This window comes from Macaca thibetana, chromosome 15 (assembly GCF_024542745.1).
Source record: "Macaca thibetana thibetana isolate TM-01 chromosome 15, ASM2454274v1, whole genome shotgun sequence".
Lineage (NCBI taxonomy): Eukaryota > Metazoa > Chordata > Mammalia > Primates > Cercopithecidae > Macaca > Macaca thibetana.
In genome coordinates, this window is record NC_065592.1 from 38,506,787 (window position 1) to 38,526,645 (window position 19,859).

The following is a 19,859-nucleotide window of genomic DNA, read 5'->3' on the forward strand; positions in this document are numbered from 1 at the left end:
TTATTGAGCAAATAGAATTAACCTCGTGTGCGAGACACTGAGTGTGTTGCCTGAAAGCACACGAAAGCGCTTAGTAAACTAAACTCATTTGCCGGCTGTGTTTTTTCACAAGCAAGGTTCAGTAATGAAGTACCGCCTCCTCATTTTGTTTGTTCATTCATTCAGTAATTCAACAGATTTCTCAGGACCAGCATTACTCTAAGCGCCTAGGATAGAGCAGGAAAAACAAAATCCCTTCTCATCCTCGAGGTACTCCAACATATGAGGAAACAGGCCCACAGGAGGGAAGTGATTTTCCCAAAGTCACAAAGCAAGTTAATTGCAAAGCTGGATGTAGAACATAGGTCTCCTAACTCCCCATCTACTGCTTTTTCCGCTGCACGGCTGCACCGTGTGTAATTGTTTGAAGGTAAATCTAATTTGACTTAGATAGTGTTTAGGAAATCAAAACGTATGGTATTGACCCTAAGGAACAATGTATGCCCTCTTAGGTTTAAAACAAAAACTACTACAATTAGGAAATATTTTTTTCATCAGTTCATATATTAGCTTTCCCTCTTCTTTGGTTAATATTTGTTAATATCTCTAAAATATCTTCCAAGTTTGTTTTATTCATTCACTCAACAAATATTTTTTAGATTGTTTACTATAGCCAGGCTATATCTTAAGTGTTACAAGAATACAGTGGTTACTAAAACAGACCAAATTTTTGTTCTCGTTGGGCCAATGTTCTAATGGAGGAAGAAATGAACAAATGTGTAATGTAATTTCAGGAAGTGGTAAATTATGAAGAAAACTAGAGGAAATAAGAGATTACTGAGAATGATGGTTTTATTTTCTTTACTATTTTAAAAAATTTATATATTTAAGGTATACAACTTGATGTTGATTATTAGTCAAGCTAATTATCATATTCATCTCTTTACATACTTTTTTGTTTTGTTTTGTTTTAGAGAAAGGAGTTCTCACTGTGTTGCCCAGGCTGGTCTTGAACTCCTGGGCTTAATCTTCCCGCCTCAGCCTTCCAAATTGCTGGGATTACAGGGGTGAACCACCACGCCTGGCCAGTTAGAATTTTTGTGTGTGTGGTGAAAACACTTAAAAGAGTTTTCTCTCAGAAGATTTCGAGTATACAGTACAGTATTATTAATGGTCATCACCATGGTGTACGTTAGATCTCTGGAACTTACTCATTCTATGTAATTTAAATTTTATCTTTGTCCAACATCTCTCCATTTCCACCACCCCTGGGAACCACCATCCTACTCTGTTTCTGTGACTTTTTTTTTGTTTTGGAGATGGAGTCTTGCTCTGTCTCCAGGCTGGACTGCAGTGGCGCCATCTCAGCTCACTGCAACTTCTGCCTCCCAGGTTCAAACGATTCTCCTGCCCTAGCTTCCCGAGTAGCGGGGACTATAGGCGCCCGCCACCACACCCAGCTAATTTTTGTATTTTTAGTAGAGACGGTTTCTCCATGTTGGCCAGGATCGTCTGGATCTCTTGACCTCATGATCCACCTACCTAAGCCTCCCAAAGTGCTTGCTGGGATTACAGGCATGAGCCACCACGCCCGGCCTAATTTGACTTTTTTAGGTACTACATATAAGTGAGATCATGTGGTATTTTTCTGTCTGGCTTATTTCTCGTAGCATAATATTTTCTAGGTTTATCCATGTGTTACATATATCCTTTTTTAAGGCTGAATAAAATGCCATTTTATGTGTGTGTATGTATGCACACACATAATATATACATATATATTCATAGACACATATATACACACAATGGCATTTTATTCAGCCTTAAATATTGTGTGTGTGTGTGTGTGTATACATATATACATATACACATATACACACATGCTGCAATGAAGATGAGAGTGCAGATATCTCTTTGAGATACTGCTTTCATTTCCTTTGGATATATACCCAGTGGTAAGATCGCTAGATCTTAGGATAGTTAGGATAGTTCTGTTTATAACTTTTTGAGGAACCTCAATTCGGTTTTTTGTAATAGTTCTGCCAATTTTCATTCCCATCAGCAGTATATAAGGGTGCCTTTTTTTCCATGTCCTTACCGCACTTGTCTTTTTGGTAATGACCATCCTAATGGGTATGAGGTGATGTTTATTTGTAATTTTTTTTTAATGTTTATGGATACATAATAATTGTGCATATTTATGGGGTACACATAATATTTTGATGCAAGCATACAATATGTAATGGCCAAATGTGAATAGTTGACATATCCATCATGTTATTTATTTGTTTTGGGAGCATTCTAAATCTTCACTTCTAGCTATTTTGAAATATAAATAAATTATTACTAACTATAGTCACCCAATTGTGAAATCAAACACTAGAACTTACTCTTTCTAGCGGTATTTCTCTTCTCTAACTGTATTACCCTTTTTAACTGTATTTCTAACCAATCGGTCTTCATACCCCACCTCCTCACTACCCTTCCCAGCCTCTGGTAACCATCAATTTATTACTACCTCCATGAGGTCATTTTTTTTTTGGTTCACACATAGAAGTGAGAATGTGCGATATCTGTCTGTCTGCACCTGGCTTATTTCACTTAACAGTGTCCTCCAATTTCATCCATGTTACTGCAAGTGACAGGATTTCATCATTTTTTAATGGCTGAATAATATTCCATAGATTATATGTACAGTTTTTTTTAATATCCATTCATCCATTGGTAGAAACTTAGTTTGATTCCATATCTTGGCTATTGTGAATAATGCTGTAATAAACATGGAGTGCAGATATCTCTGTCAGACTGATTAACTTTCTTTTGGACATATACCAAGCAGTGGGATTGCTGGATTATATGGTAATTCTGTTTTTCGTTTTTTTGCGAAATTTCCATACTTTTCTCCATAGCAGTTGTGCTAATTTACATTACCACCAATAGTGTACTAGTATTCCACTTTCTCTATATCCTTGCCAGCATTTGTTATTTTTTGTCTTTTAAATAATAGTCATTTTAACTGAGGTGAGATGATACCTCATTGTGGTTTTGAGTTGCATTTCCCTGATGATTAGAGATCTTTTTTTTATATACCTGTTGGTCTTTTGTATATCTTCTTTGAGAAATACGTATTCAGATCTTTTGCTATGTTTAAATCAGTTTTTGTTGTTGTTGTTGTTATTGAGTTGTTTGGGTTCCTTATATATTCTGGTTATTAATCCCTTGTCAGATAGTTTGCCAATTTTTCTCCTATCCTCTAGGTTTTCTGTTCACTTTGTTTATTGTTGCCTTTGCTATACACAAGCTTTTTAGCTTGATGTAATCCCATTTGTTGATTTTTGTTCTTGTCGCCTGTGCTTTTGAGGTATTACTCAAAAGGTCATTGCCTAGACCAAAGTCCTGAAGCATCTCCCCAATGTTTTCTTCTACACAGAAGCTTTTTAGTTTAGTGTAATCCCATTTGTCTACTTTTGTTCTTGTTGCCTGTGCTTTTGCGGTCTTACTCAAGAGGTCGTTGCCCAGACCAGTGTCCTGAAACATCTCCCCAATGTTTTCTTCTAGTAGTGTTATAGTTTTGTAACTGCCCAATGGGTTCACTTTGCCTAGACAGAGCTGATGTGTCAAGGCAGAGGAATTGCAGTGGAGAAAGTAATTCACACAGAGTCGGCTGTGCAGGACACTGGACTTTTATTATTAGTCAAATCTGTCTCCCCGAAAACTCAGGGATCAGAGGTTTTAAAGATAATTTGGCAGGTGGGGGCCCCGGAAATGGGGAGTGTTGATTGGTTGGGTTGGAAATGAAATCACAGGGGGACTAAGTGAGTTCTTGCCAACTTATGTTCCTGGATGGGATCACAGAACTGGTTGAACCAGATTACCGGCTTCGGTGGTGTCAGCTAATCCATTGAGTGCAGGGTCTGCAAAATATCTCAAGCACTGACCTTGGATTTTACAATAGCAGTGTTATCCCCAGGAGCAATTTGGGGAGGATCAGACTCTTGCAGCTGGAGTCTGTATGACCCGTAACCATAATTTCTAATCTTGTAGCTAATTTGTTAGTCCTACAAAAGCAAACTGGTTCCTGGGCAAGAAGAAGGTCTTTTCAGAAAAAGGCTATTATCAATTTTGTTTCGGAGTCAAACCATAAACTGAATTCCTTCCCATGGTTAGTTTGGCCTATGTCCAGGAATGAACAAGGACAGCTTAAAGGTTAGAAGCAAGGTGGAGCCAGTTAGGTGCGATTTTTTTTTTTCTTAGCATTACTTTGGCTATTCAAGGCATTTTGTGGTTTCATACTAATCTTAGGATTTTTTTTCTTTTTTTCTTTTTTTCTTTTTCTTTTTTTTTTATTATTATTATACTTTAAGTTCTAGGGTACATGTGCATAACGTGCAGGTTTGTTACATATGTATACTTGTGCCATGTTGGTGTGCTGCACCCATCAACTCGTCAGCACCCATCAACTCGTCATTTACATCAGGTATAACTCCCAATGCAATCCCTCCCCCCTCCCCGCTCCCCATGATAGGCCCCGGTGTGTGATGTTCCCCTTCCCGAGTCCAAGTGATCTCATTGTTCAGTTCCCACCTATGAGTGAGAACATGCGGTGTTTGGTTTTCTGTTCTTGTGATAGTTTGCTGAGAATGATGGTTTCCAGCTGCATCCGTGTCCCTACAAAGGACACAAACTCATCCTTTTTTATGGCTGCATAGTATTCCATGGTGTATATGGGCCACATTTTCTTAATCCAGTCTGTCACTAATGGACATTTGGGTTGATTCCAAGTCTTTGCTATTGTGAATAGTGCTGCAATAAACATACGTGTGCATGTGTCTTTATAGCAGCATGATTTATAATCCTTTGGGTATATACCCAGTAATGGGATGGCTGGGTCATATGGTACATCTAGTTCTAGATCCTTGAGGAATCGCCATACTGTTTTCCATAATGGTTGAACCAGTTTACAATCCCACCAACAGTGTAAAAGTGTTCCTATTTCTCCACATCCTCTCCAGCACCTGTTGTTTCCTGACTTTTTAATGATCGCCATTCTAACTGGTGTGAGATGGTATCTCATTGTGGTTTTGATTTGCATTTCTCTGACGGCCAGTGATGATGAGCATTTTTTCATGTGTCTGTTGGCTGTATGAATGTCTTCTTTTGAGAAATGTCTGTTCATATCCTTTGCCCACTTTTTGATGGGGTTGTTTGTTTTTTTCTTGTAAATGTGTTTGAGTTCTTTGTAGGTTCTGGATATTAGCCCTTTGTCAGATGAGTAGATTGCAAAAATTTTCTCCCATTCTGTAGGTTGCCTGTTCACTCTGATGGTAGTTTCTTTTGCTGTGCAGAAGCTCTTTAATTTAATGAGATCCCATTTGTCAATTTTGGCTTTTGCTGCCATTGCTTTTGGTGTTTTAGACATGAAGTCTTTGCCCATGCCTATGTCCTGAATGGTACTACCTAGGTTTTTTTCCTCTAGGGTTGTTATGGTATTAGGTCTAACATTTAAGTCTCTAATCCATCTTGAATTAATTTTCGTATAAGGAGTAAGGAAAGGATCCAGTTTCAGCTTTCTACTTATGGCTAGCCAATTTTCCCAGCACCATTTATTAAATAGGGAATCCTTTCCCCATTTCTTGTTTCTCTCAGGTTTGTCAAAGATCAGATGGCTGTAGATGTGTGGTATTATTTCTGAGGACTCTGTTCTGTTCCATTGGTCTATATCTCTGTTTTGGTACCAGTACCATGCTGTTTTGGTTACTGTAGCCTTGTAGTATAGTTTGAAGTCAGGTAGCGTGATGCCTCCAGCTTTGTTCTTTTGACTTAGGATTGTCTTGGAGATGCGGGCTCTTTTTTGGTTCCATATGAACTTTAAAGCAGTTTTTTCCAATTCTGTGAAGAAACTCATTGGTAGCTTGATGGGGATGGCATTGAATCTATAAATTACCTTGGGCAGTATGGCCATTTTCACGATATTGATTCTTCCTATCCATGAGCATGGTATGTTCTTCCATTTGTTTGTGTCCTCTTTTATTTCACTCAGCAGTGGTTTGTAGTTCTCCTTGAAGAGGTCCTTTACATCCCTTGTAAGTTGGATTCCAAGGTATTTTATTCTCTTTGAAGCAATTGTGAATGGAAGTTCATTCCTGATTTGGCTCTCTGTTTGTCTGTTACTGGTGTATAAGAATGCTTGTGATTTTTGCACATTAATTTTGTATCCTGAGACTTTGCTGATATTTGCTTATCAGCTTAAGGAGATTTTGGGCTGAGACAATGGGGTTTTCTAAATATGCAATCATGTCATCTGCAAAGAGGGACAATTTGACTTCTTCTTTTCCTAACTGAATACCCTTGATTTCTTTCTCTTGCCTGATTGCCCTAGCCAGAACTTCCAACACTATGTTGAATAGGAGTGGTGAGAGAGGGCATCCCTGTCTTGTGCCAGTTTTCAAAGGGAATTTTTCCAGTTTTTGCCCATTCAGTATGATATTGGCTGTGGGTTTGTCATAAATAGCTCTTATTATTTTGAGATATGTTCCACCAATACCGAATTTATTGAGCGTTTTTAGCATGAAGGGCTGTTGAATTTTGTCAAAAGCCTTTTCTGCATCTATTGAGATAATCATGTGGTTCTTGTCTTTGGTTCTGTTTATATGCTGGATTACGTTTATTGATTTGCAAATGTTGAACCAGCCTTGCATCCCAGGGATGAAGCCCACTTGATCATAGTGGATAAGCTTTTTGATGTGTTGCTGAATCCGGTTTGCCAGTATTTTATTGAGGATTTTTGCATCGATGTTCATCAGGGATATTGGTCTAAAATTCTCTTTTTTTGTTGTGTCTCTGCCAGGCTTTGGTATCAGGATGATGTTGGCCTCATAAAATGAGTTAGGGAGGATTCCCTCTTTTTCTATTGATTGGAATAGTTTCAGAAGGAATGGTACCAGCTCCTCCTTGTACCTCTGGTAGAATTCAGCTGTGAATCCATCTGGTCCTGGACTTTTTTTGGTTGGTAGGCTGTTAATGATTGCCTCAATTTCAGAGCCTGCTATTGGTCTATTCAGGGATTCAACTTCTTCCTGGTTTAGTCTTGGAAGAGTGTAAGTGTCCAGGAAATTATCCATTTCTTCTAGATTTTCCAGTTTATTTGCATAGAGGTGTTTATAGTATTCTCTGATGGTAGTTTGTATTTCTGTGGGGTCGGTGGTGATATCCCCTTTATCATTTTTTATTGCATCGATTTGATTCTTCTCTCTTTTCTTTATTAGTCTTGCTAGCGGTCTGTCAATTTTGTTGATCTTTTCAAAAAACCAACTCCTGGATTCATTGATTTTTTTGGAGGGTTTTTTGTGTCTCTATCTCCTTCAGTTCTGCTCTGATCTTAGTTATTTCTTGCCTTCTGCTAGCTTTCGAATGTGTTTGCTCTTGCTTCTCTAGTTCTTTTAATTGCGATGTTAGAGTGTCAATTTTAGATCTTTCCTGCTTTCTCTTGTGGCCATTTAGTGCTATAAATTTCCCTCTACACACTGCTTTAAATGTGTCCCAGAGATTCTGGTATGTTGTATCTTTGTTCTCATTGGTTTCAAAGAACATCTTTATTTCTGCCTTCATTTCGTTATGTATCCAGTAGTCATTCAGGAGCAGGTTGTTCAGTTTCCATGTAGTTGAGCGGTTTGGATTGAGTTTCTTAGTCCTGAGTTCTAGTTTGATTGCACTGTGGTCTGAGAGACAGTTTGTTATAATTTCTGTTCTTGTACATTTGCTGAGGAGTGCTTTACTTCCAATTATGTGGTCAATTTTGGAGTAAGTACGATGTGGTGCTGAGAAGAATGTATATTCTGTTGATTTGGGGTGGAGAGTTCTATAGATGTCTATTAGGTCTGCTTGCTGCAGAGATGAGTTCAATTCCTGGATATCCTTGTTAACTTTCTGTCTCGTTGATCTGTCTAATGTTGACAGTGGAGTGTTGAAGTCTCCCATTATTATTGTATGGGAGTCTAAGTCTCTTTGTAAGTCTCTAAGGAGTTGCTTTATGAATCTGGGTGCTCCTGTATTGGGTGCATATATATTTAGGATAGTTAGCTCTTCCTGTTGAATTGATCCCTTTACCATTATGTAATGGCCTTCTTTGTCTCTTTTGATCTTTGGTGGTTTAAAGTCTGTTTTATCAGAGACTAGTATTGCAACCCCTGCTTTTTTTTGTTCTCCGTTTGCTTGGTAAATCTTCCTCCATCCCTTTATTTTGAGCCTATGTATGTCTCTGCGTGTGAGATGGGTCTCCTGAATATAGCAGACTGATGGGTCTTGACTCTTTATCCAGTTTGCCAGTCTGTGTCTTTTAATTGGAGCATTTAGTCCATTTACATTTAAGGTTAATATTGTTATATGTGAACTTGATCCTGCCATTATGATATTAACTGGTTATTTTGCTCGTTAGTTGATGCAGTTTCTTCCTAGCTTCGATGGTCTTTACATTTTGGCATGTTTTTGCAATGGCTGGTACCGGTTGTTCCTTTCCATGTTTAGTGCTTCCTTCAGGGTCTCTTGTAAGGCAGGCCTAGTGGCGACAAAATCTCTAAGCATTTGCTTATCTGTAAAGGATTTTATTTCTCCTTCACTTATGAAACTTAGTTTGGCTGGATATGAAATTCTGGGTTTAAAATTCTTTTCTTTAAGAATGTTGAATATTGGCCCCCACTCTCTTCTGGCTTGTAGAGTTTCTGCCGAGAGATCTGCTGTTAGTCTGATGGGCTTCCCTTTGTGGGTAACCCGACCTTTCTCTCTGGCTGCCCTTAAGATTTTTTCCTTCATTTCAACTTTGGTGAATCTGGCAATTATGTGTCTTGGAGTTGCTCTTCTCGAGGAGTATCTTTGTGGTGTTCTCTGTATTTCCTGGATTTGAATATTGGCCTGCCCTACTAGGTTGGGGAAGTTCTCCTGGATGATATCCTGAAGAGTGTTTTCCAACTTGGTTCCATTTTCCCCCTCACTTTCAGGCACCCCAATGAGACGTAGATTTGGTCTTTTTACATAATCCCATACTTCTTGCAGGCTTTGTTCATTTCTTTTTCTTCTTTTTTCTTTTGGTTTCTCTTCTTGCTTCATTTCATTCATTTGATCCTCAATCGCTGATACTCTTTCTTCCAGTTGATCGAGTCGGTTACTGAAGCTTGTGCATTTGTCATGTATTTCTTGTGTCATGGTTTTCATCTCTTTCATTTCGTTTATGACCTTCTCTGCATTAATTACTCTAGCCATCAGTTCTTCCACTTTTTTTTCAAGATTTTTAGTTTCTTTGCGCTGGGTACGTAATTCCTCCTTTAGCTCTGAGAAGTTTGATGGACTGAAGCCTTCTTCTCTCATCTCGTCAAAGTCATTCTCCGTCAAGCTTTGATCCGTTGCTGGCGATGATCTGCGCTCCTTTGCCGGGGGAGATGCGCTCTTATTTTTTGAATTTCCAGCTTTTCTGCCCTGCTTTTTCCCCATCTTTGTGGTTTTATCTGCCTCTGGTCTTTGATGATGGTGATGTACTGATGGGGTTTTGGTGTAGGTGTCCTTCCTGTTTGATAGTTTTCCTTCTAACAGTCAGGACCCTCAGCTGTAGGTCTGTTGGAGATTGCTTGAGGTCCACTCCAGACCCTGTTTGCCTGGGTATCAGCAGCAGAGGCTGCAGAAGATAGAATATTGCTGAACAGTGAGTGTACCTGTCTGATTCTTGCTTTGGAAGCTTCCTCTCAGGGGTGTACTCCACCCTGTGAGGTGTGGGGTGTCAGACTGCCCCTAGTGGGGGATGTCTCCCAGTTAGGCTACTCAGGGGTCAGGGACCCACTTGAGCAGGCAGTCTGTCCCTTCTGAGATCTCAGCCTCCTTGCTGGGAGATCCACTGCTCTCTTCAAAGCTGTCAGACAGAGTCCTTTGTGTCTGCAGAGGTTTCTGCTGCTTTTGTTATTGTTTACTGTGCCCTGTCCCCAGAGGTGAAGTCTACAGAGACAGGCAGGTTTCCTTGAGCTGCTATGAGCTCCACCCGGTTCGAGCTTCCCAGCACCTTTGTTTACCTACTTAAGCCTCAGCAATGGCGGGCGCCCCTCCCTCAGCCTCGCTGCTGCCTTGCCGGTAGATCACAGACTGCTATGCTAGCAATGAGGGAGGCTCCGTGAGCGTGGGACCCTCCCGGCCAGGTGTGGGATATAATCTCCTGGTGTGCCTGTTTGCTTAAAGCGCAGTATTGGGGTGGGAGTTACCCGATTTTCCAGGTGTTGTGTGTCTCAGTTCCCCTGGCTAGGAAAAGAGATTCCCTTCCCCCTTGCGCTTCCCAGGTGAGGCGATGCCTCGCCCTGCTTCAGCTCTTGCTGGTCGGGCTGCAGCAGCTGACCAGCACCGATTGTCCGGCACTCCCTAGTGAGATGAACCCAGTACCTCAGTTGAAAATGCAGAAATCACCGGTCTTCTGTGTCGCTCGCGCTGGGAGTTGAAGACTGGAGCTGTTCCTATTCGGCCATCTTCAGGATTTTTTTTCTATTTCTGTGAAGAACGTCATTGGTATTTTGATAAAGATTACATTGACAGTATATTACTTTGAGTAGCATAAGCATTTCAACAACATTAATTCTCCCAATCCATGAACATGGGATATCTCCATTTTTTGTGTGTCCCCTTCAATTTTTTTCATCAGTGTTTTATAGTTTTTATTGTAGAGGCCTTTTACTTCTTTGTTGAAGTCTATTCCTAGATTTTTGTGTGTGTGTGTGTGGCTGTTGTTAATGGAATTGATTTCTTGATTTCTTTTTCAGATTGTTTACTATTGGCATATGGAAATGCTACTGATTTTGTATGTTGATTTTTGTATTCTGAAACTTTACTGAATTTACTATTTCTAAGAGCTTTTTGGTGGATATTTAGGTTTTTCTAAATATACATATATCAAGATATATAAGATTATATATCTTACATATGATATGTAAGATCATATATCAAATAAGAACAATTTGACTTCTTTTCAATTTTGATGTACTTTATTTCTTTCTCTTATCTAATTGCTGTGGCTAGGACTTCAAGTTCTGTTTTGAATACAAGTGATGAAAGTGAGCATCCTTGTCTTGTTCAAGATCTTAGAGGAAAGGCTTTCAGTTTTTTCCCATTCAATGGTGCTAGCTTGTTTTGTGTCCTTGTTTGGTGGGTTTGTCATGCATGACTTTTATTATGTTGAAGTATGTTCCTTCAGTATCCAGTTTATTGACAGTTTTTATCATGAAAGGCTGTTGAATTCTATGAAATGCTTATTCAGCATCTATTGAAATGATCACATGATTCTTGTTCTTGATTCTGTCAATGTGATGTATCGAGTTTGTTGATTTGCATATGTTGAACCATTCTTGAATTCTGGGATGAATGTTGAGGATTTTTGCATCTGTGCTCATCAGGAATATTGACCTGTGGTTTTCCTTTTTTATTTTGTCTTTGTCTGGTTTTGGTATCAGGGTAATGCTGGTCTTGTAGAATGTGTTTTCCTTTTTTATTTTGTCTTTGTCTGGTTTTGGCATCAGGGTAATGCTAGCCTTGTAGAATGTGTTTGGAAGTATTGTCTCCTCTTCAGTGTTTTGGAATAGCTTTGGTAGAATTCTTATTGGTTGGCATTAGTTCTTCTTTAAATGCTTGGTGGAGTTCAGTAGTGAAGCCATCAAATCTTAAGCTTTTCTTTGATGGGAGACTTTTATTACAGCTTCTATCTCATTATTTCTGTTGGGTTTTCTATTTCTTCATGATTCAGTCCTGCTAAGTTGTCTGTGCCTAGGAATTAATCCATCTCTTCTAGGTTTTCCAATCTATTGATGTATAGTTGCTTGTAATAATCTCTAATTAGCCTTTAAATTTTTGTGATATCAGTGTAATCTCCTTTTTTGCCTCTAATTTTATTTATTTGTGTCTTTTCTCTGTTTTTCTTATTCTAGATAAAGGTTTGTTGATTTTAATTTTTCAATAAACCAACTTTTTAATTCATTGATCTTTTTAATTGCTTTTTTTAGTCTATTTCATTTGTTTCTACACTGATCTTATTTCTTTCCTTCTACTAATTTTGGGTTTGGTTTGTCTTTTTCTAATTTAAGGTGCATCTTTAGATTGTTTATTTGAAATTTTTCTTTTTTCATGTAGGTGTTTATTACTATAAGCTTCCCTCTTATTACTGCTTTTGCTGTATCACATAGATTTTGATGTGTTGTGTTTTCATTTTTATTGCTTCAAGACATTTTAAAATTTCCTTCCTAATTTCATCATTGACTCCTTGGTCATTTGGGAGCATGTTATTTTTTATGTAGTTGTATAATTTCCAGAGTTCTTGTTATTGATGTCTAGTGGTATTTCATTGTTGTTAGAAAAGTCCTTGATATGATTTTGAGTTTTATGAGTTTGTTAAAACTTGTTTTGTGTTCTAAGATACAGTCTACCCTGGAGAATGTACCATGTACTCATGAGAAGACTATGTATTCTGCAGCAGTTGGGTGAAATGTTCTCTAAGTGTCAAGTCCATTTGGTGTAGAATTTAATTCCAGTGTTTCTTCGTTGATTTTGTCTGGATGATCTATTATTGAGAGTGGGTTTTGAAATCCACAACTATTAATGTATTGTAGTCTATCTCTTCCTTTAGATTTATTAATATTTGTGTTATATGTTTAGGTTCTCCAATATTGGTTGCATATATATTTATAATTGTTATATGCGTTTGCTGAATTGACTCTTTATGATTATGTAATGACCTTCTTAATCTCTTTTATAGTTTTTGACTTGAAATTTATTTTATCTGATGTAAGTGTAGCTACTCCTGTTCTTTTTGGTTTCTGTTTGCATGGAATATCTTTTTCCATCTCTTCACTTTCTGTGAAGTAGAATATAAGTAAAATTAAAAGTCAGGTAGGATGTGATGCACTCTGAGAGCAGTATAAAGTGCTGAAGAGATCACATGAAATTACAATTATATTTGATTCTGGAAATTACGTAAAGCCTCTTGGAAGAGAACAATTTTATCCTAAGACTTACAGAATAAGCAAGATTTACATAGGTGAAGATAAAAGACAGACATTTTAAGATATGACTTGAGCCAACACATTGTGTCAGGAAAGTGGGAGTGTGCTTGGGACACAGGATATAGAGTACCACATGGAGTATATGTAGGTAATCAGTGAAAGGTAAGACCAGAAATGTAGATTGAGGTGGGATCTTGGAGGATGGGGTATCCCAGACAGAATGATTTATCTTACTTCTTCACCTATTCTTAGGAATTCTTACAGTATGTAAAATATATACTTAGTTTTTTTCTGTCTCTCCCAACTCAGTTCAACTATGAACGTTCTAAGGGCAGGGGCCTATCATATTCTTTACTACTCTCCACGGTCCCCAACGGTAGTCAGTGTGCCTTTGTTGATTTTGATTGGTAGGCAAGATTTGGTCTGGTGTTTGTCAACTTCATTAATAGATTTGTGTGTTTTTGATCATTCCAGAAAAGAGAAAGAGCCAGTGGTTGCTGAGACAGTAGAAGAGAAAAAGGAACCTATCCTAGTGTGTCCACCCTTACGAAGCCAAGCATACACACCACCTGAAGATCTCCAGAGTCGTTTGGAATCTTACGTTAAAGAAGTTTTTGGTTCATCTCTTCCTAGTAATTGGCAAGACATCTCCCTGGAAGATAGTCGTCTAAAGTTCAATCTTTTGGCACATTTAGCTGATGACTTGGGTCATGTAGTCCCTAACTCCAGACTCCACCAGATGTGCAGGGTTAGAGATGTTCTTGATTTCTATAATGTCCCTATTCAAGATAGATCTAAATTTGATGAACTCAGTGCCAGTAATCTGCCTCCAAATTTGAAAATCACTTGGAGTTACTAAGCAATTTGGAAGAGAAACACATCAAAATCATTGTTTTTCCCTGACCAAGAGGGCTGCTCATTAGACCTTTTGATACTTTACCATGTGAAATACTACCAGAACTGTTCTCTAAACCCACTTTTTCTGTAGAGGAATGTATTATCTTTTTTTGTCTCATATTATGAATGGACAAATAACGGACTTTCTGTTTTCATATTTGCTGAAACCATTTTTTAAATGAAATTAGGTAATTATTAATTTATGAAAAGTTTTGAGAGGGCACTGTCATTAACTTGGGTTTAAGACAGGAGGACATTGCAAGTTCACACCCTTCATAGGCATAAAGTAGTTGCAAGAAAATATTTTCATCCTGTTAGGATTCATATCTAAGATAGAGTTATTATGCATTGCCCATATACAAATAAACTTTTATTAGATAGATACCTATAAAAGAAACATAAAAGTATGTTATGTATTACTGACAGTTCTAGATTAATTTCTTTTAGAATTAAAGTAGATTTGTTAAAGTGTATTGTGTGTTGTAAATTTTTTAAGTGAAATTTGCTGGTGTTCTCCCTTGCCATTTCTTTCCAGTAAGTATAACTTTGAAAAGAATATGTGCCAGCTATTGAGTGCTGTGATTCTTCCTCATAAGAGATGTGCCAGATTCTATGTCTAATTGCGTATTCTCTTCAGAGGAGATGATGCTGATTTTAAACCTTTTTTTCTATAACTTTTAAAAAGTGGTGTTGAGTATTGACTAGAGTGGCAAGTCTTTGTATTTTAATGGACTTAATTTGTGGAAATTACTTAAATAGCAGGTTATCAGATAGTTCTGAATGACAAAGTTGTTAAATTCAGGATTATTGTTTTCAGGCTTTAGATATGGCTGGAGAGTAATGAGACAGAAAGAATGTCTTACATTGTTTTGACTGCTGACAATTCCTAAAGAAAAGTGATAGAAAGGTTTTTAACAAAAGAAATTGCATTCTCTTTCCCAGGGTGACTCCTTTGAAGAGGACAAAATTCAGTTGGGAATATAAATTCTGGAATCTTCATTAAGAAAATTAGTTGACAGTGTAGACATTCCCTACAAATATCATCCGCAGGCACTTCATTCAAGAACTTCAGGTGTCAGAATGCCTGGAACTCTGGAGCTTAGACATTAGAGTTGATCCCTTGATATCCCTTGGGGATTGGTTCCAGGACACCTACTTGGATACCAAAGTCCACAGATGCCCAAGCCCCTTGTATGAAATGATGTGGTATTTGCATATTATGTATGCACATCCTCCCATATACTTTAAATCATCTTTAGATTACTTATAATACTGAATACAATGCAAATAGTATTTACAATTGTGAATACAATGTAAATAGTTATGTAAATACGTAAATTGTGAATACAATGTAGTTATGTAAATATGTAAATTTTAAAGTTATGTAAATATATAGCTATGTAAATAGCTATATAAATAGTATTTACAATTGTGAATACAATGTAAATAGCTATGTAAATAGTGAATACAATGTAAATAGCTATGTAAATAGTTGTTATGCTGATTATTTAGGGAATAATCAGAAGGAAAAAAGTATACATATTCAGCATATTCAGTACAGATGTAGTCATCTTCTCCTTCCCCCTCCCCCGAACATTTTTGATCCACAATTGGTTGAATCCACGGATGGGGAACACACAGATACAGAAGACCTACTGTATGTCCTTCTGCTTCTGCTGTGTAAAAGATTCAGCAAGGAATCATTGGAATTTTATGCACAGGATTTCATTATCTCATTTTCTATACAATTTTTCCTTCTGATCCAGAGACACAGAACAACAAAGGGCATGATGGAAATAAGGGATGAGGAGGTCTATATGGAAAAACAGTTAAAACTGGAGAGGTAACTGCAAAAACCAAGCAGCTTCATGTGATTGTTAGGACAGAAGAAATTTCTCCTTTGTAGCCTAAAGCAATATTCTGAAAATGTAATGTGCATATTAATCATTTGGGATCTTTTATTTATTCATTTTTTCATGTGGGGATCTTTTTAAAATGCAAATTCTTATTCGGTAAGTCTGGAGTAGGTCCAGGTCCAGAGCTTCTGCATGCTTCAAAAGCTGATTATGTTTTGAGAACATGGATCTAGGTGCTAGTAATGAGGTGGGAGACAAGTACTGCCACCTGAAACAACAGCCCTGGTAAATTTAGCCAACAAGGAGGGTAAACACACCCCAACAGGGAAGGTAAGCTGCATGTCCATCAGTACCTCTAGAGGGCATCACTGGTTTATAGTTCAATACAGTGAATATGTCAGAATAATGGCCTTTAGTTTTCCTGAAAGATTAAATTAGGCTTGCTGACTTGTTTAAAGAGATAATCAAACATATATTGTAATTTTAAAGAGTTTACATTTTCCGGCCACTGCACTCCAGCCTGGGTGACAGAGCGAGACTCTGTCTCAAAAAAAAAAAAAAAAAAAAAAAAAAGAGTTTACATTTTTAAAAATTTAATGATTTTTACATTAAAAAGGTATCAGTTAACTAATTTTACTTAGTTGGAACTTCTGTAAGCTTAGTAGGTATGCTTACATAAAGCCTGCTAATAGAGATTCAGACTCAATAGAATGGTTTTACATATGTAATATATGTTTTAAACAGCATAAATAGACTCCTCCGTCTCTTAACGTGTCATTTTTCTGATTACAAAAGTAGCACATTGTTTTTAGAAAATTGGGGAAGAAAAAAGCAAAAACAAGAATGAAAAAACAAACCTATTTTGCCGCTCATAATTACCTAACATTTTGGTATATTTTCAAATGAAAAAAAAATATATTTTACAATTACTGTATTTTACAATTACTATGGCATCATGCTCCCCTTCACATTAGAAGCATTTCCCCATATTTTTAAATAGACAAGAATAACAAATTTGATTAATAGCATATTATTATGTAATTAGATGTCATGCAATTATTTAACCAATATTCAATTGACTATTTAAATTGTTCCCAGTGTTTTGCTTTTCTGTTCTTTCTAATCCTGCTTTTCTAGTTCTTAGAGAATTGGTCTGCCATAAATCTTTCTACTCAGAAGTAGAAGCTACTCTACTGTGAATTTCTTGACCCTAAACCTAGGAGTGAACAATTTGGTCCTGCTTCTTTGATTCATAATCCCATTAGCACATATTCTGTGAATCCTAAAACACAAAGTGACAAGGACCTTGAAATTTTCACTAGGTTGTTTCACAGTGCAAAAATCCTAAAGCTTTTACTTAAAAGGTTTCCAAATTTAAAAATAGTCAGTAACCTCTGATCCCATAGAATTCCAAAGTTAATCTTAGCTGTACAGTAACAGACTGGAGCAACCATCACAGTTCTGCTTTCCATCATGAAATACCAAGTTCAAAATATGTAACACTGATGTAACAATAATATACTATCCATATTCAAATTTCACCAATGCCCTGTAATGGCCTTTATAGCAATTTCACCTCCAATCTAGGATCCAATCCTGGTTTATTTAGTTGGTCATTATTATGTTTCTTGGTCTCATTTATTCTTCAGTAAATTTTTTCAAGTAATTGATTTCATATAAGTTACCAAATTAGTTAGCATAAAATTGTTCATAATATTCCCTAACTAATGTCAACTGGATCTATAATAACAAGCCCACTTTCATTTTGAGTTGTTATTTGTGTCCTATCTTGTTTTTATTTAATCAGTCTAGGTTGTAGTTTATCCATTTTTTAGCTTTGCCTTCCTTAAAAATTATATTATTATTCATCATTCAGTTTAAAATATTTCCTAATTTCCACTGTGATTTCTTTTTGACTCATGACTTATTATCTGTCTCTCTATCTATATATGTATATATATATACACATATATAAATATGTTTGATTTTCAAATATTTGGGAGTTTTCTAGATAGCTTACTGTTACTAATTTCTAATTTCATTGAGAATATATGATTTCAGTATTTTTACATGTATCAAGATTTTATGGTCTACCTTATGGCCTATCTTGTTGAACATGCCATGTACATTTGAAGTTGTTGAGGCGATTAGGGTAAGGTCATTATAGTGTTGAAATCTATGCCTTTACTGAGTTTTTTCAAGTTTTCTACCAATTGTTAAAAGAGGGATTTAAACACCTCCACTCATGGTTATGAAATTGTCTATTTTTCCTATTTTTTTTTCTGTCAATTATTGCCCCATATATCTTGAAATCCATTATTTGGATTTATGATTTTTATGACCTTGTCATATAGGTATATGATATTTATAATCTTTCATTATTACTTTAGGTTTCTTATGCTTACTGTTGCATGGTATGTATTTTTTTCATTTACTTACTTGCATTCTGTTAATGTAAACTACATTAATAATTTTTCACCACAATCCAGACTCTCAGTAATCCTTTCCTTGCTTTTGTTTAAATATTTACTCCAAAAGTGTGGCCTATAGTTTTAGTTCAGCAAATATAAATTTGTAAGATTTATTTATGTATCTTTATGACTAGTTTCTAACAACATTATGTTTATAAGATTCATCCAGGTTATTGCATGTCGTAATTCATTTATTTTTGTTCTCTAGAAGAGGAATTGCTGGGTCAAAAGTTATTCATATTGTCACATTTATTAGACATTGTCAAATTGCTTTCCGAAGTGGTGGTACCAATTTATATTCCCTTAGTGTGGCTTGAGTCTGAGTGATTCGCTTCCTAACTAACTCTTATTTTTGGAATTTTTAATTTTTGCCAACCTTATAGGTATGAAATATACCCCATGATTTTAATTTGCATTTCTTTGATAATAAATGAGTTAAGCCTTTTCCCATATACTTATGCTTTTGTCTCATTGTCTGTTAAGTACCTGTTTAAGACTTTTTCTCATATTCACCTGAGATTTTTAGACATTACATGTTTAGGAATATTTTATGTATCCTAGTTAATAATTCTTAATCAATTGTATCTGTAGCATAAGTCTTGCAAGGTAGTAGCTTGTAGTTTTCAAGTATTTTATGGAGTATTTGGCTGATCAGAATTCCTTAAAATTAAGTTGAATTTACCAGTAGTTTCCTTTAAGTTCGTACTTTTTAAATGCTCTTATCACCTCAAAAAAGATCCAAAACTTTTATAGAGATAGTCCTTTTATTGTCGTGTAAAATCCTACTAACACTCCATTCTATAGCTATTTCAAGAAACTGTGTGAATTAGTTGAGGAGGATTAGTAGGAGATTTCGTGCTCCCCAAATTCTGAAAGTGGGGCTTGAGTATTTTATTACTCATTACTGTGATCACATTTGTATTTTTCAGCTTTTGTTGTCTCAGGAAAGAAAACATTTGCAAATGCAGATCCCTTTAGAAGTTACCTTGAGTATTTTATTGCAGAAGAAAAATATGCCCTAATGGTACCAATAGGGGTCAAACAACTTCTATAAAGAAAATTACTAAAATATGTGAGTAAAATATAGTGGCAGTCCCTAAGAGGGGGGGATTTAGAGAGAACAGAAAATGAAGAGGGAAAATAGTGATACATTTATTGGGTTCAATAACTGTTAAAAATTAATAGGAAACTAGAGCAAGAGATATGTGGTAACCTAGCACTTAAGTTAGCTCTGTTATACTTGCAAAGGCATATTTGAGGTTTTGGCCTTCTGGGCAACTTTTGGGAGAGTGTCTGTCATTTTTCTTTTACTGCTGGTAAAGAAGACTCAAGAGGAAGAATCCAGGTACTTTGTATTTTAATCAGGACTATTTCTTTTGGGTTGATTGGAAATAAGTTAAGATCTCAGCTCTTGAATTAAATCAGTTTATTTACTTCAGTGTTTGGAATTTTAGCAGTTCATGAAGACAACTAGTCTTTCTGCTCATTTCATAATCACAGCTGTAGAGTTGCCAGGAGTGTTCATATAAGTGTGTCTTTTCATTTTGATTCGCTTAGAAAGGATGTCGGTAGGGACTTGCTATTATGACAATATTGAGCTAGAATTTATATTTCTGAGGAAAATGAAAGGCTATCAGAAG

General features: G+C 36.5%; 2 protein-coding genes across 5 annotated transcripts in view; both read left to right on the plus strand.

The window, feature by feature from the left end:
* Positions 1-14,365, plus strand: part of MRPL50 (mitochondrial ribosomal protein L50) — a 448,968-nt gene extending 434,603 nt beyond the window's left edge. For all 4 annotated transcript variants that reach the window (XM_050761523.1, XM_050761525.1, XM_050761524.1 and 1 more), the window contains exon 3: positions 13,470-14,365. In XM_050761523.1, coding sequence (XP_050617480.1) covers positions 13,470-13,854 — 385 coding nt within the window. In that variant the 3' untranslated portion in view covers positions 13,855-14,365. The remainder of the gene's footprint in view (positions 1-13,469) is intronic.
* A 4,493-nt stretch (positions 14,366-18,858) lies between these two features.
* Positions 18,859-19,859, plus strand: part of BAAT (bile acid-CoA:amino acid N-acyltransferase) — a 30,273-nt gene continuing 29,272 nt past the window's right edge. The window contains exon 1 of the mRNA XM_050761504.1: positions 18,859-19,564. The gene's annotated coding sequence lies outside the window, so the exon portion shown is untranslated. The remainder of the gene's footprint in view (positions 19,565-19,859) is intronic.